Raw genomic sequence first — 13,823 nt, 5'->3', positions numbered from 1 at the left:
TGCCCCAGCAGCAACTTCCCAAGCCGAGAAGCAGGAAGAGGAATGAAAAAGGGAGATGGAAACTGGGGCAGGGCATCCAGGAAGTGCGGCAGCCCCGGCAGGTGGGGTGCACCTGTGATGGGAGGACCAGCCGGAGAGGAGGGGGCAGAAACACTCCAGCTGGAAGTGGCGGGGGCTTTCTGACTCAGGCGGACACCTGACCGCAGACCTGGGCCGCTCGGAGACGCCACGCTGGGTAAATGTCGAAAAGTCTAAACCCAGCTGTAGATCGTTCCAACTGCAGCAAACCCGAAAGAAGCCGGGAAAACTAAAGTGCTGGCCTGAAAAAGGCACACGATCCTTCCCGCAGGTGGGGTCGGCTAGGACCCCTCAATGTGGCTGCACAAACCGGCGCAGGGGGAGGCCCCGGGGGTGCCGTCCAGTTACTGGGTGGGGCGGCGGGGCTCCTGATGACCCGAGGGGGCTGAAGGGACTCAGTTGAGGCTTCCAGAATCCAGAAGGGAAAGGGACTCGACACATGCCAGCAGGTGAAGAAGCTGGACCCTGGACTCCCTCACCTCCCCCTTCTCCCTGGCCCAGCAGGAGGCAGCAGCAGAGAGGCATGGGGCACAGGCAGGTGCTCCCTGGGCCGCTGGCGTGGGGGCCGCTGGCATGGGCGGCGGGCCGTGCCCTGGTGGCGTGGTCTGTCGTCAGCGGAAGAACTGAGCCGTGTGTGGGGGGCTCGTCACCACTTCGGTGCTGCCGTCGTGGGTGAACCTGTTATATGTTTAATGTTTTGAGCATTCGTAAGTTTAATCCACACAAATAAAGTGGCATTATGTTTCTTGTAAAATAATGTTGCCATGTACACACAGAAGTCGGGCCGCAGGCCCAGCCTCCCGGGAGGGTCACACGCGGGGCGGAGGAGGGCCGGCCTCCCGCCGAGGCCGGAGGAGCTGTTGTGGGCAGGAAGGGTGGGCGCTGGGCGCACCGAGCCGGGCTCTCAGCGGTGCCACGGGGCCCTCCTGGTGGCCCACCCGACCCAGATGGCCGTGCTCTTGAGGAGAATGTGCCTCCTGCGCAGAACCTCCCACTGGCCGAGCAGTCGAGACGATGAGAATGGTCGCGGCCCTGCGCCGGCTTCAAGGCTGTGGTCAGCTCGCTACAGGTGGCCCGATGGGGTGGGCCTTGGTGTCGGGGGCCACCAGATGGCCACACATGCACGTGAGGCCTCGCTCCCCTCCAGGGTGTGTTGTGGCTGCGACGGGAAGACAGGGCGCCCGCGTGGGCTCCGGTGTTTCAGGACATCACGCGGTCGTGTGAGAGTAACGCACCTGAGTTCTGGTCGTGACACTGCCGTTCTGAACGCCATGTCGCCTGTTCTGAAAGAAACGTGAAGAAGAGGTGGCTGACCTGCAGTGCACCATCACTGAAGAGAGCCTGACCACGAAGCCACTTCCAGCAGCTCCTTTTACCACTTCATTCTCTTCACACACCTGACGCGGTGATCGCTTAGGAGGAGTGTGCCATTTCCTCGAGGGGCTTGTTTCCTGAGGGCAGGTCCGCATCAGGTAAACGTCACCTCTCTGAGAGACGCTGGACGACGCCTGGGGTGAAGGTTGTGTCGCTGGGAGTCTGGGGCCCAGGAGAGAGTCCTTTGGGGCCTGGTGTTGCTGCGCAGGGGAGGGGGCCTGCTCGCCCCCCGGCCTCTGGCCCTGGCGGCTTTGAGGCCAGTGGAGCACGGCCGCTTGTGCAGCGCAGAGCCTCGGGGCTCCCCGCTGCCCCTCTCTGCCGCAGGCTCAAGACCCAGGCCCAGCCGGTGAATAGGGACGGTCCCAGTAGAACCTACTTGTGGCCCCGGGAGAAAGCCCCTCCGGAGAGCCTCGGTAGAATGAGTGGGGAAGGTGAGGCGGGTTGTCCTTTGGTTGCTGCGCCGGACAGACGACTCCCTCAGTGGAGTGTTCACTTCTGTGGGAGTTGTTTTGGTTACACATTTAATCTTTTGGTCAGTTTGTTCTTCCCCCAAGTATACTAATGGATGCCAGTTGGGCAAGTTTTACCACATTTAAATGAAAAGAGTCAAGAAGAACATTCTGATAAGCAAGATCTGACCAGTCTTCATCTCGTGGCCCTCAGGGAAGTCTGGGTGGTTGGTGGGACGTAGACCCAGAGGTCTGACCACGAGAAGGAGAGAAGCGTCTCTGGTTCACATCACAGCCCAGGAAGCCCCCAGCAGGCGCGTCCGCCAGGGAGGCCAGCCTGCAGGGATGGCCAGGCTGTGAGCCCCTTGCACGGGAGCTGGGAATTGTGGCTGACGGAGTGAAGCTCGGGTGACAGATGTCACTCTAGAGCACTTCGTGCATTGTCAAGGCCATCGGGTTGGAAATAGCTAAGGGAAGCTCGGGTGACAGATGTCACTCTAGAGCACTTCGTGCATTGTCAAGGCCATCGGGTTGGAAATAGCTAAGGTCATAAGAGGTCAGCAGTGAGTTATAAACGAGGTAAACCAAGATGAAGCCATTTTATGTGCTGGTTATTAGTGTGGAATTAATCTTGTTAATGAGTTATGCAGTTTTTGTTTGAAGCATCTTTTGCCTGCATTTTTCACGTAGAACACAGACAGGTGACTCCCATGCAGAAGTGGTGCACGTTGGGCGCCCCCCCATCAAGATGCCAGAATTGTCCGAATTCCTCCTGTCCCCTGCCTCCTGCCTCCCGTCTCCTGGCGGCCCACCCAGCGGCAGTGTCGGAACACTTCGCTTTTGAGCGCGAAGGCCTCTTTTCTCAGCTCACCAGCAGCCTGGGGTGCCTGAGCCACATGCCGCTCCACCTTGACGTGTGTCCCGCATTCCTGTGGCCTCTGCTCCACAGGCAGCCGAGGTGCCCAGGGGGTCCTGGTGCTGACCCTCCCTCGGCGGCTGACTTGGCCTCAGCCGTGAGGGGCCTTCACCCAAAGTGAGAACCTGTTGGAGATGTTTTGCCACAAGACGGCTCACTTGTTACTGGAATTTTAGGTCTTTTAGTTTGGGGCAGCCTCACCGTTCGGTGGCTGCTTGTTTTTAACAGCTAATACGTGTAATTATGTTCAAGAGAAGTGCGCTCCGAGTGGTTTAACAGCATTTTGGGGTTGGAGTTGTGACCTGGCCGCTGTCCTCTGGTGGCCGCATAATTGATTTGGGTCTGAGGGCTCTCAGGTTTGATAGGCGCCTAGCACAGGGTTTCCTTGGGGAAGGCTCGCTCGTTTCCAGTGACCCTGAGCGGCCATCTGGTGCAGTTCTGAGTGCTCTGTCATCTGCTGCTAACTGCTGTCACCTGCCTTGCAGGCCTTGACGGAGGTGGCGGGAGGGGCCGCACGTCGCCCTGGCGCTGGGGTCCCCCAGGGCACGCGCACCTGTGCCCCCGGGAGAGTACGGTGGGGATGGGGCTTTCTAGGTAGGAGCAGTTTTAAGTCAGTTTGCATTTTAATACACAGGTATGAAAGACGGTGACCATCTTTGTGAGGTTATTAATCTGCTCAGTCCAGTGCGTTGTCTGTTTTATGATTTGTTTCAGTGGTTCTGGTGCCGAGTAGCCTGTTAGGCTGGGGAGATCGTTTCCACGACATTCCACGGAAGACTTCTTTCATCCCCTTTCGCAGGCGGGGCGCTGGCCTGCAGCACCACGTTATACTGATGTATTTTACTGGTAGTTTAAAGAGCAAGGAGAATGCCCTGATGTGAAGGCTGAGCTGTCCCCTGTGGCACGGGCACAGCTGATAACCGTGAACTAGAAAGATGTGTATATCAAACAGTTTACAAAATGAAGCCAGCTGTGTTTCCCTACATACTGTGGCTTCCTGACATGCATCATTAAACCTCATTAGCTACTTCCTTTTACGAAGATTCTTGTAGTCTTGAACATTGCATGTTAACATTTTCTGCCCCTCCAACTGGAAATTATTTGCTTTATTGTGGAGTGTCAAGTTGCTCTGGTTTCTGATGCGCTCTAATTGGTACTTTAGACTGTGATCATCGTGCGATGCCACGCCATGCACTGCTTTATTTGGAAATTAATACAGACCTTTTCACTTTATCTGTCAATCTGGGGAACTTTTCACACAATTCCCAACTCTTGGGATTGCTTACAAGCCATTAAGTATGAAATGGTTCATAAAATGTCTTTGAAGACATAAAGTAACACCAAAATTTTAGATGGTTTGAAATAGTGTTACATTTTGCCAACATACCAGTAATAAACATTTTAAATAGACAGTTTTAGTAATAAAAAGGGTGATTAAGATGAAAAGTTTATTTAACCGTATTATGCTTCTCGTTTAAAAATTTCAGCAAATCTGCTCAATTCCATCTCCCTTTCCAAAGTATGCAAATCATGAAAACCATGGATTCTGAAAACTAAGTAACATTGATTCACAGTTAGGTGTTTGACCAGTGTGAGAACTTTTCTTTCATTTTTTCCCTCTCTTTTGTCCTAGAATCACAAAGAGGCGATGTGCATTTCATTGACAGGATTTCATGAGTTCAGTGAAACAGTGGTCAGAGTTCTGCTTCCAGTAAATACCATAGACACATCTTGTCAAGTCAGCTAATGACTCTTGATTTAAAAACACTATTGAGTGGTTTTACGCAGTGATGGGTGCCAGATATCTGGAGATTGGGGTGGAGACCTTAAATGGTCCATAAATTCCTGCATATTTACACAATAAACCAAGATGCGTTGAAGGAGGTAGTGACACCATCGCAGGTTGTGTGTGTCTCTGCCTCGTGGTTCAGTGGACACGGCGGCAGACGCCGCACATAGCCAGCATGCCAGACGTGCCGGGCTGAACTGCCACACGCAGCGCCCAGGCTCCGGGTCTCTCCTCCTGCCATCTTTCCCCCTGAGATACTGTTACTTAGAACGAACAACTTCATAATACTGTCTCTGGGACTCGAGTAGTCCTTAATGAAACTAGACTTCCTGGAACCTGTTATGTAAAAGCACCATTGACTAATGTCTGGTAGCTTCCCTTGCACAACCCGTTAAATGTGTCGTACCTGTTGGTCTGCCAAAGGAAGGATTTAAATGCTCCCATTCCAAAATTAATCACCAAACAAATCTCAGACTTTATTTCAGAAATTCATCTGTCTCGTGACCTCTTAACGAAGAAAATCAGGACTAGAAATTAAAATTTCACTGTAAATTAATGCCCTTGTTTACTGTTAAAAATTTACCCACTCCCTTTCCGCAGATTTTATCAGGAGGTAACTAAGCAAGTGAAAGGGTGTTTTCCCCCATTCCATGCAGTTTCTTTAAAAACCCAGCTGTGCTTCTGGCCACATCCCAGGAGGGCTTCAGGGAGACGGGTGGGTCTGTGCCCCACAGCCACGGCTGCCAGGTGCTCGCTCTGCTCGGGAAGTGACGTTCTGCTCTGTGTCCCTCTGTGAAGCCCCAGCCTTTCCCATCATCTGTGGCCCAACAATTCCAAGCCACCGACAGAAATAATTCCTTCAGTTCCTCACTTTCTGGATGTTAGAAAGATACCAGATAATTTTTTTTCAGCTCTCGGAAGAGTTCAGAGGGTTCCCTGAAGGGACGCTGTGGTGGGGCTTTTGGGGTGTGGAGCATTCGATGCCCCTCGCTGTGTGATCAGTCCTTACCTTAGCGAGCATGAACAAAGCCCAGATTTTAATGATGTTATTATTAATGTGCTTAAAATACAAGGCTATTTTCTATTCAATAACATATTTTCTCAATTGTATTTAAGTAAATATTTGAGTATATTTTAAGGGTGTTTCTAAAAGGCACGCACACACACACACACACACACGCGCACACACGGTATTTAAGATAAGGGAATCGCCACATTCAGGAGATAATAAAGACACACACGTGCACGCGCCTCCCAGAAGAAAAGCGTGCTGAGTGGTGCAGTCCTTTCAGTGTGGACTGAGAGACAGACCGGAGAGTGAGAAGCAGTGACACCCCACCTCAGCAGGTTTGCAAGACGCCGCGGTCTTCCCTTTCTTACTTATTCTGTTAAAATTTTAAGACTCCTAGTAAAAGCCTTTCTTTAAAAATATCAGAGCCGTTTAGAGTTATTGTTAGAAAAATCTGTTTTTCATGTTCCTAGGGGAAAAAGAATTCCAGAGGATGTGGGGTCTTTTAAAGTCTTTGAAGCGGCATAAAACAGCCAGAATTCCTAGGCCTGCCAGTGGCCACGCACATAATCTGCCCTTACTGGGTTTGTTCCAGACTTTTTCTTCTTTTAACACAATGAGAGCATCCCTAATCTCTAAACTCATGCATACTGTGTTTTCAGATTGTAAGAATTAGAGAGTAGGTTAAGGCTATTTGTAAAATATCTGTTGAAATAAATATAAAATTACCAAAATAAACTGCTTATTCAGTTAGATTAAATTGAAATCAAACGCCTGACCTCAAGTTTCGCTTGTATGACTGGTGTTGAATGTTGAGGTTTCTGGCGTCAGTGGATAGCTTTGGTTATTGAAGTAATTATTTTGAATTGGTGGGTGGTCTTGGCAAAACAGTTTAAAATTGATAGCTTCCTACATCGTTAAGACAAAAGTAAGGTAAAAATCCGCAAGATCTCAAAACCATGAACGTTAGCTGTTGTTACAATTTTATTGACTTGGTTTGTGGGTCTGAATCTTTTTTTAAAAGGCGTCAGCCCTGTGCCACTGTGCTGACTGGACGTTGTGTCTGTACGTAGGGTTCCCTGTATGACAGTAGATACTTACTTAGGAAATTTCCACCCATATGTAATTCAGCATGTTAGAAGTCTATGAATTGTCTTGGATTCTTCATGGCAACAGAGATATTTAGGGTGACGTTTTTGTTAAGAAAACTAAGATAACAAATATTAAGTATACTGAATTGGCTGAATTTAAGACTGAAGTTCTGTTCTCACCAAAAGCAGGCTTCTGGCCTTCAGGAAAAAAAAAAAGCATCAAACTTGAGTGCCCTCTGCTGGCGAAGCCAGGGTGTGCAGCCCTTCCTCTATGTTCTCTCCCCTAGTTGGGGAGTGTCATGAATGAGCAGGGACAGCCTTGGGGGGACGGAGACAGTTGGCCACGCTCGAGCTGGGTTCCCTGTGGTTCGGGGTGGCCGTGGTCCTTCCGGCTCAGTCTACTCACAGCCTTGGTTTTCAGTAAACTGCACGGACTATTGTAAAATAAAACCAGGGGTACTGCACACTAGAAAAAGTATGGGTTTTTAAAAAATATTCAGTGCTGAATTTTAATGTAGTCTGTGTACAAAGAGTGCAAATTAAATTTCCAAATAGTTTCCAGACTTTTTCGCATATTTATGCCTACACATCTTTATTTTAAATATGGCTTTGAGGTGTCACAAGTTGAGACTATTTGAAATAATTTACAGTAATTACTAAAACCCCAAAATTTAACTTACCATTTATTTTTAAGTCACTATATTGCTTAAACTTGGTGACTTTTGATACTGTGGTTATCCTTTAATAAAGGTTCTGCCGTGACCAGCTGTCAGGCGAACTGGCTGGACCAGGTGGCCAGGCGTGAGTGTGAACGTAAGCTGGCATTCGCAGAAACAGACCTGACATGCATGTGTCTGTGCGCACGTCCATAGAGAGCGTGCTGTGTTCTTGCGTTTTTGACAGTTATTAGAAGTGCTCTGTGAGTGGACATGTGTCATAGCAAATGCCAGAGCCAGGGCTGATGTTTCTCTGACGATCTGGAGGGTCACAGGTGCAGGAGGTGGCCTCGCTCGGCATGCACGAAGCCCCTTCAAGCTTAGCAGATGGCAGTACTTGCTAAGCAGGTTTTAGGGATAACTTCACCCCACCAGCGTGTTTACTGTGGTCTTGCTGACGGGGTGACCACGCAGCCTGTGTCGTCCTGGACTTGGGGCCGATTGGCACCAAGCTTGTGTGACTCGGGGGCTCACATCGGGTCCCTCATCTCCAGGCTCCTCACGTCAGTGTGGGCAGTGGTTTTGCTTCCTTGCTGAGTACCTGAGCTTTGCACGAAGGCTTTTTTGTTTATATAAAAAATGTAACAACCCCATTTTCTTTTTAAGTGTTACATATTCAAGGAAAAAATGTCTCCTGTAATAACTCTGTGGTAAGCAAGGAAAAAAATTTTAAATGCTGAATATAAAATAGGCAAAATTTGTCAATAAAAATGTAGAATATGAAGTATTCTTTTAGAATAGACTGTTAAATGGTTCTTGTGTAAATATAGATTCTGACTTTTAAAAATTAAAGTGATATATTGCAACGTTGAGAATTATCTTGCTGACACTTACTTAGGGAGCTTTTGAAGCGCAGATTGTTGAGCCAACGGACTGGGTCAGCTGGACGAAGTGCTGCTTATTTCGCAGCTCATGGGGCAGCAAACGGCAACGGCTCAGACACGTCCCGAGCGGGTGGCGCCGGCGCGCGGGCAGGCAGGACGAGGCGTCCCCGTGCAGAAAGAGCCGAGTGGGTAACCTGGAGAAGAAGGAAAAGGAGCTTAGAGTGGCTCTTTTGTAAAAACACGAAACCTTTTAATTTAAAAACTCCAAACTGGAAAAAGTTATTGCTGTCACGATTGAGCAGACTTAGTGTCTGTGTTTCAGTTACTTGAAATACGGAAGTACGAGTGAACGTCTGAAAATTATTTTTTTCTTATTTCTTAAGATTCTTCTACAAGTGGAAAATACAGGGCTGATTTGTTTCAAAGACACTTACAAGGAGTATGCTTTTTGTACGAGTTTCAGTTGTGGTGCAGCCGTGGCCCCGTGTCGGTTCTGCAGTTGCAGTGCGCACTGGGGGTGAGGGGGCCGGGGGGCTGGTCCCAGAGCCGCGCAGCTGCCAAAGGAGGAGCAGCGCTGACAGTAAGGTTCTCACTTCCCCCGAGTGGGCCTTCCCGCGTGACGCCGCACTTCTGCCCGTGTGGAGCCATGTTGAGTGAATCTGCGGTTAGATGGGAGGCTTTTCTGTTTTTCAAATTGAGGTGTATTTACAGGGAAAATACAGGACAAATTTAAATGATAACTTAGCTTTCTGCAAGAGTTTAAATTGGCTTTTTGACAGGTTTCATCTTACTTTGCTGTTCTAAAATAACCATCGTGTAGCAAATAAGTGAATATGAGTTTGAGAAGAAAGGCTAAAGCGCTTCAGTGTTCACATGACTGAAGCCAGGGGTAACAGCACGTGCTGAGCAGTTGGGGATGCTTGTTTCTGCCTTTTGTTTTCTCGGTTACCGAGTCTTTCTAACGTGAGGCTTGTGTGTTGATTTCTCAGGGACTGAGGCACAGGGTGGGAGGTGGGCTGAGGTGGGCTGGACCGTGCTCTGTTACTTCGATAAGGTGGAGTCTCATTCATCCACAGGTTCCTTAAAAAAAACCTGCCTGATCTTTTTCTTGATTAAGCAGGAGAATACCGTGTTTATCCTTCATTGTTGGTATCAACCATTATTTTACTGAGAACCATTAGCTGTTTAAAACTTGGTACATAAATTAAAGAGGCGCTAAGTGGGTTTGTGATGGTGCCATTAGTAGCGTTTTAGATTATCCGGGCAATTACTGTGCTCATTACCCAGGAGCAGCCCCTTTGCAGAGCCATTGTGGTGTCTTAGACATTATGCACAGATTTCCCCTTGGAGATTAAAATTTCCAGTAGCGTATTTGATTTTGTTATCACAGTTGTTTCAAATAAAGCAAATATTATGACAAGTAGAAGATGATTTGCTTTACCAGTATAGGAAATTACAATACATGTTGAAACTACTTGCCAGTGTGCTTAATTTACCTTTTCTTGTACAGTCATAATTACTTCAAGTGATTCATAATATATTTTGAGGGTGAAAAGCTTTTGAAGTCGCAGTAAAAGGCATCTGGCCCATTCAGGTGTTTCAAGAAATGTTTTAAAGAAGGAAGGCATTCACATCAAAACTCAAGTTACTGCCTTCTTTATAGAATCTGTAACTTTATAAGTTAACCAGTTTTATATTAAATAGTTTTTAAGAGTTCAGATTGTGTTTTAGACAAGTTGAAGAAACTTTTAAGGGTGTTCTGGAGAGATGGGTAGAAATAGTAACTGAAAGTGGACTTTAAAAAATAGTTGAAATGTCTCTTTTCTTCTCACTGCGTTTTGTTAGAATCGACCGAAAAAAAAAAAAATTAGGCTCATAGTATGTGCTCTGGCATGGTAGCAGTTATGTTCCAGGAAGAACAGTCGAAGTTTGGAAAAGGCTCCTGAAAGAAAGCAGGGGACGGCTCTTCACTGAGAAGCTATTGTTTTCTCTGCTAAACTTTTTATTGCGTCCTTCAGATGAGACAGACTTGGAGAAGACAGCGTTCAGGTGTGTGCATCATCAGGCAGCTGACCGCGTGTCCTCATCAACTGGAAACTGGAAGGGTGTTAACACTTTGAACTCGCTGCGGATCAGTGTGCAGTGGGCTGCTTTCGATGTTTCCATCCTGTCCGTGGCCTGTGTTCAAAGGAAACTTTGTGCTCATTCCTGACTGTTTTTGTCCCTGCTTTTACAGCCCTTCACTGCTGATGCCGGGGAAAGTGTGAGGTAGCGGTTATGCATTTTTGCCAGACAGTGATTCTTTATTTTGTTACAAGAAAAGACCAACTCTGGAAGGCCAGATTAAATCATTCCTTTCACTTTTTAATGGGATTTGGATGAATAGAGTAAAATATGCACTTTGCATTCATTGATAGCATCTTTACGTTGAGGTAATTGAGTCCTTTTTCCCTGACTGAATGAGTAATGACTTCATCTGACCCTCAGCGAGGCCGGAATCCTAGACTGCCTTTGTCACAGCAGAGGGATCTGGGCTTTGAAACATGCTCCACTTCCCTGGCTTAATTTTTCTTCATTTTAATCCAAAACCCTATTTTTCTCAATAAGTCAAGCATAAACTATGTAGGAGTTGAAGGAGTGGAAATTGCTAGGGAATTGTCCCCCTCGTGCTGGTTTGTAAATGGAGTTGATAGATCAGGCGCCGTGGGCCCAGCTGCTGGCTGCGCGGCCGAAGCTTCCAGAACCGTGGCTTCCAGGCCCCCTCGTGCCGCTGACTGGGACCAGGACTGGATCGGATTGGCTCCACACCACTGCCGGGCCGACCCCGGACCCCATTTCGCACGCTGGGCTGCAGGGACCACGTGGCCACGTGCCCGCCCGGCCCAGGAGGGGCTCACCTGCGGCCACGGACACAGGGGGACGATCGTCCCCGATAGCGCATCGCCGGAACGTGCTCAGCCTCCGGGTCAGGAGGCCAAATAGCGAGTGACGTGGAGAGTGCAGTGCACAGGCCTGGGGCTTCCCTTCCCGGGGTTTGGGCCACCCGTGAGGGGGCAGGGCCTGGCGAGGGGGGCCTGTGGGGCGGGGCTGCAGAGCCACCATGCATGTGGTCCCCGCGGGTCTTTGCAGCGGGGCCCAGTGGCCCCTGGCCCCCCACGCAGACCCTGCAGTGTCTGGCGTGGAAGCACAATGCCTGCTCTCGACAGATTCGGGTCGTGTTGCTCTGGCCCATGTTGTCGGTCCCGTGGTTTCTGCACCCTCGTTGAAGGCCGTGAGGTGCCAGCCGACAGCAGCAGATTGTCAGCTGTGAGCAGTGGCTTCATCCACAGGCCCAGTTACAGCAGATTTCTGTGTTATGGCGTATGTTACTGGTATAACATCCATCTTATTTTTCCTACTAGGTTGTCTGTTTCTTGCATGTAAAAGCTCATAGCTTACTCATTTTTTATAACCTTCGAGTTTAGCAAAAAACATAGTAGACATTTAAACTTACTTCTTTAATGAATGAATTTTCTTCACAGCTGCACTTAATGGGTTTTCTGACAAAGTTTTGTGTTTTCTTTTTACCTACATATTCTGATGTTCTCATGAGAGTTTGTGGCAAATATTAATCAAAACCAGATATAAACTAAAAATGTGACATGTGGAAAAGTCTAGCTTTTTATTGGCCAAAAATAATGGTATTTCAAAAGGCACTACAAAATGAACTGTTACTAATTAGCTCAGTAATTCTAAAAGCTTTAAATTTGGGGATTATAGTACCCCACTTATTTTATCAAAATTTTGGTAATCCTGTTTTCTTTTTAAATTACTCTCAACATTTGTACCAGATTCAGGAGAAACTCAGATGGCAGGTGGATAACCTGGTGGGGTTCGGTCTTCCGTTAGCGTCGCATACAGTGTGAATAGGCAGTTCTGTGAGCCGCGTGCTGGGCCCTGCCCTGGGGGGACCAGGAGTGACAGGTAGCCCCACCAGTGCCCAGGGCCCCCCGGGAGCCCCCTTGTCTGGACTCCTACGGGCACCTCTGTTACTCGCAGTTGGCACGTGAGGAAAGTGAGGCTTGAAGAGTGTGAGAACATTCCCTAGGGCCCCGCGGTTAGTGAGGGGCAGAGTCAGAGCCAGATGTTCAGCAGCAGCAACAGGGAGAGGAATAACAGCATCGTCGCCGGTTTCCTCTCCGCCGCTCCTGTGCTGCCTGTCGTCAGTCACTGCTCAACTGCTCCCGCCGCTGCTTTTCTCCTTAACGAAGAGAAGGTCTCTTCAGAGAGGCTCCTGGCAGAGTGACGACAGACACACTGTCCTGTCCTGAGTAAAATCTTAAGTGGTGCCCTGACGTGGCCTGGGCAGAGGAAGATGCGCGTGTACTCAGAAGAGCCGTCCGGACCTCCAGGCCTTGTTCGCGTCTGCCCCCTCGCGTCCCCGTGTCCAGCGGGTGGTCGCAGCCTCTGCACGTAGGGGAAGGGCCTGCATTGTCTGTGGTCGGATACTCTGGACTTGTGTTTTCTCAGTGGACCCTTTCTGGAAACACTCTGGGACCGTGACTTGTTTTCAGAAATCCTTCCTGAATCTCTAAGAGGCTTTTCGGGAGAAATTGTAAATACAAGGAGAAGTTTGTGGGAGAAAGCGGAAAGCTCACACATGTTTGTGTTTCGCGGTAATGAAGGCTGGTGCAGAAGGCTGAAGAACGCCATCCTATTGTGTGTTCAGACGCGCAGCCTTAGGGACCCTGTGGTTTGTCCTAATTCCGTGCTTCTCTTTCAGGCTGGCCTGTTGGACCTTGAACTCAACCAGCTGACCAAAGCACTGTTTCTGGCTTTAGTTGCCCTCTCAGTTGTCATGGTGACCTTACAAGGGTTCGTGGGCCCCTGGTATCGCAATCTTCTCCGGTTTCTCCTCCTCTTTTCCTACATCATTCCCATAAGGTAGGTCTGAGTTTTGGGTTTTACTGAATGTGATTTTATGGAAATGTGTTTTACTCCATGTGGAAGAAATGGCTTCCTTGGAGCTTCAGGGAGCCTTCTTTAGCCTGTATTAGAAAATAGTATTTGAGGGGGCAAAATTATTTTTGTTAGACTAACCTGGAAATCGGATGCTTTTCCTCATAGCAATGTGGTGGTAATGCAGTCGTCAGCAGGTGGGGCGGTGGGCGGTGACTGAGCAGGCGCGAGGCCCGTCTGAGCATCAGAAGCCGAGCTCCAGGCCGAGGACACAGCGAGGGGGAGCCCGCGCGCGGCGGGGCTGCGTGTGGTGGGGTGGGGGCCACCGCGGGTCCCATCGGAGGTCTGGGGTCTCCACTAGCAGCAACTCTAGGAGCAACAGTAGAGTCCTACGCTTGTCCCTCACCCGCTCTGTGAGCCAGTGCACCGGGGGCAGGACGTGCCCCCCCCAGACTGCGCGTCCCAGCAGGGTGGGTGTCCAGGCCCTGCACCCCCGACAGCCGAGGGCGCTGCACGTGTCCCGGGGGCGCTGCACGTGTCCCGGGGGCGCTGCACATGTCCCGGGGGCGGTGTCAGCCCTGCCCCCGGTGTGAGCCCCACCTCCTGCCCAATGCCAGCCCCGCCCCCTGCCCTGTCAGA

At 49.5% G+C, this 13,823-nt stretch overlaps 1 protein-coding gene across 8 annotated transcripts in view; it reads left to right on the top strand.

Moving 5' to 3' along the window:
• Window positions 1-13,823, top strand: part of ATP9B (ATPase phospholipid transporting 9B (putative)) — a 154,402-nt gene that overhangs the window by 81,939 nt on the left and 58,640 nt on the right. For all 8 annotated transcript variants that reach the window (XM_072952379.1, XM_072952375.1, XM_072952376.1 and 5 more), the window contains one exon: window positions 13,009-13,169. In XM_072952379.1, coding sequence (XP_072808480.1) covers window positions 13,009-13,169 — 161 coding nt within the window. The remainder of the gene's footprint in view (window positions 1-13,008; window positions 13,170-13,823) is intronic.

Source organism: Vicugna pacos, chromosome 30, assembly GCF_048564905.1.
Source record: "Vicugna pacos chromosome 30, VicPac4, whole genome shotgun sequence".
Classification (NCBI taxonomy): domain Eukaryota; kingdom Metazoa; phylum Chordata; class Mammalia; order Artiodactyla; family Camelidae; genus Vicugna; species Vicugna pacos.
Note: the sequence above shows the minus strand (reverse complement) of the source record. Positions and strands in the feature narration are given on the sequence as shown.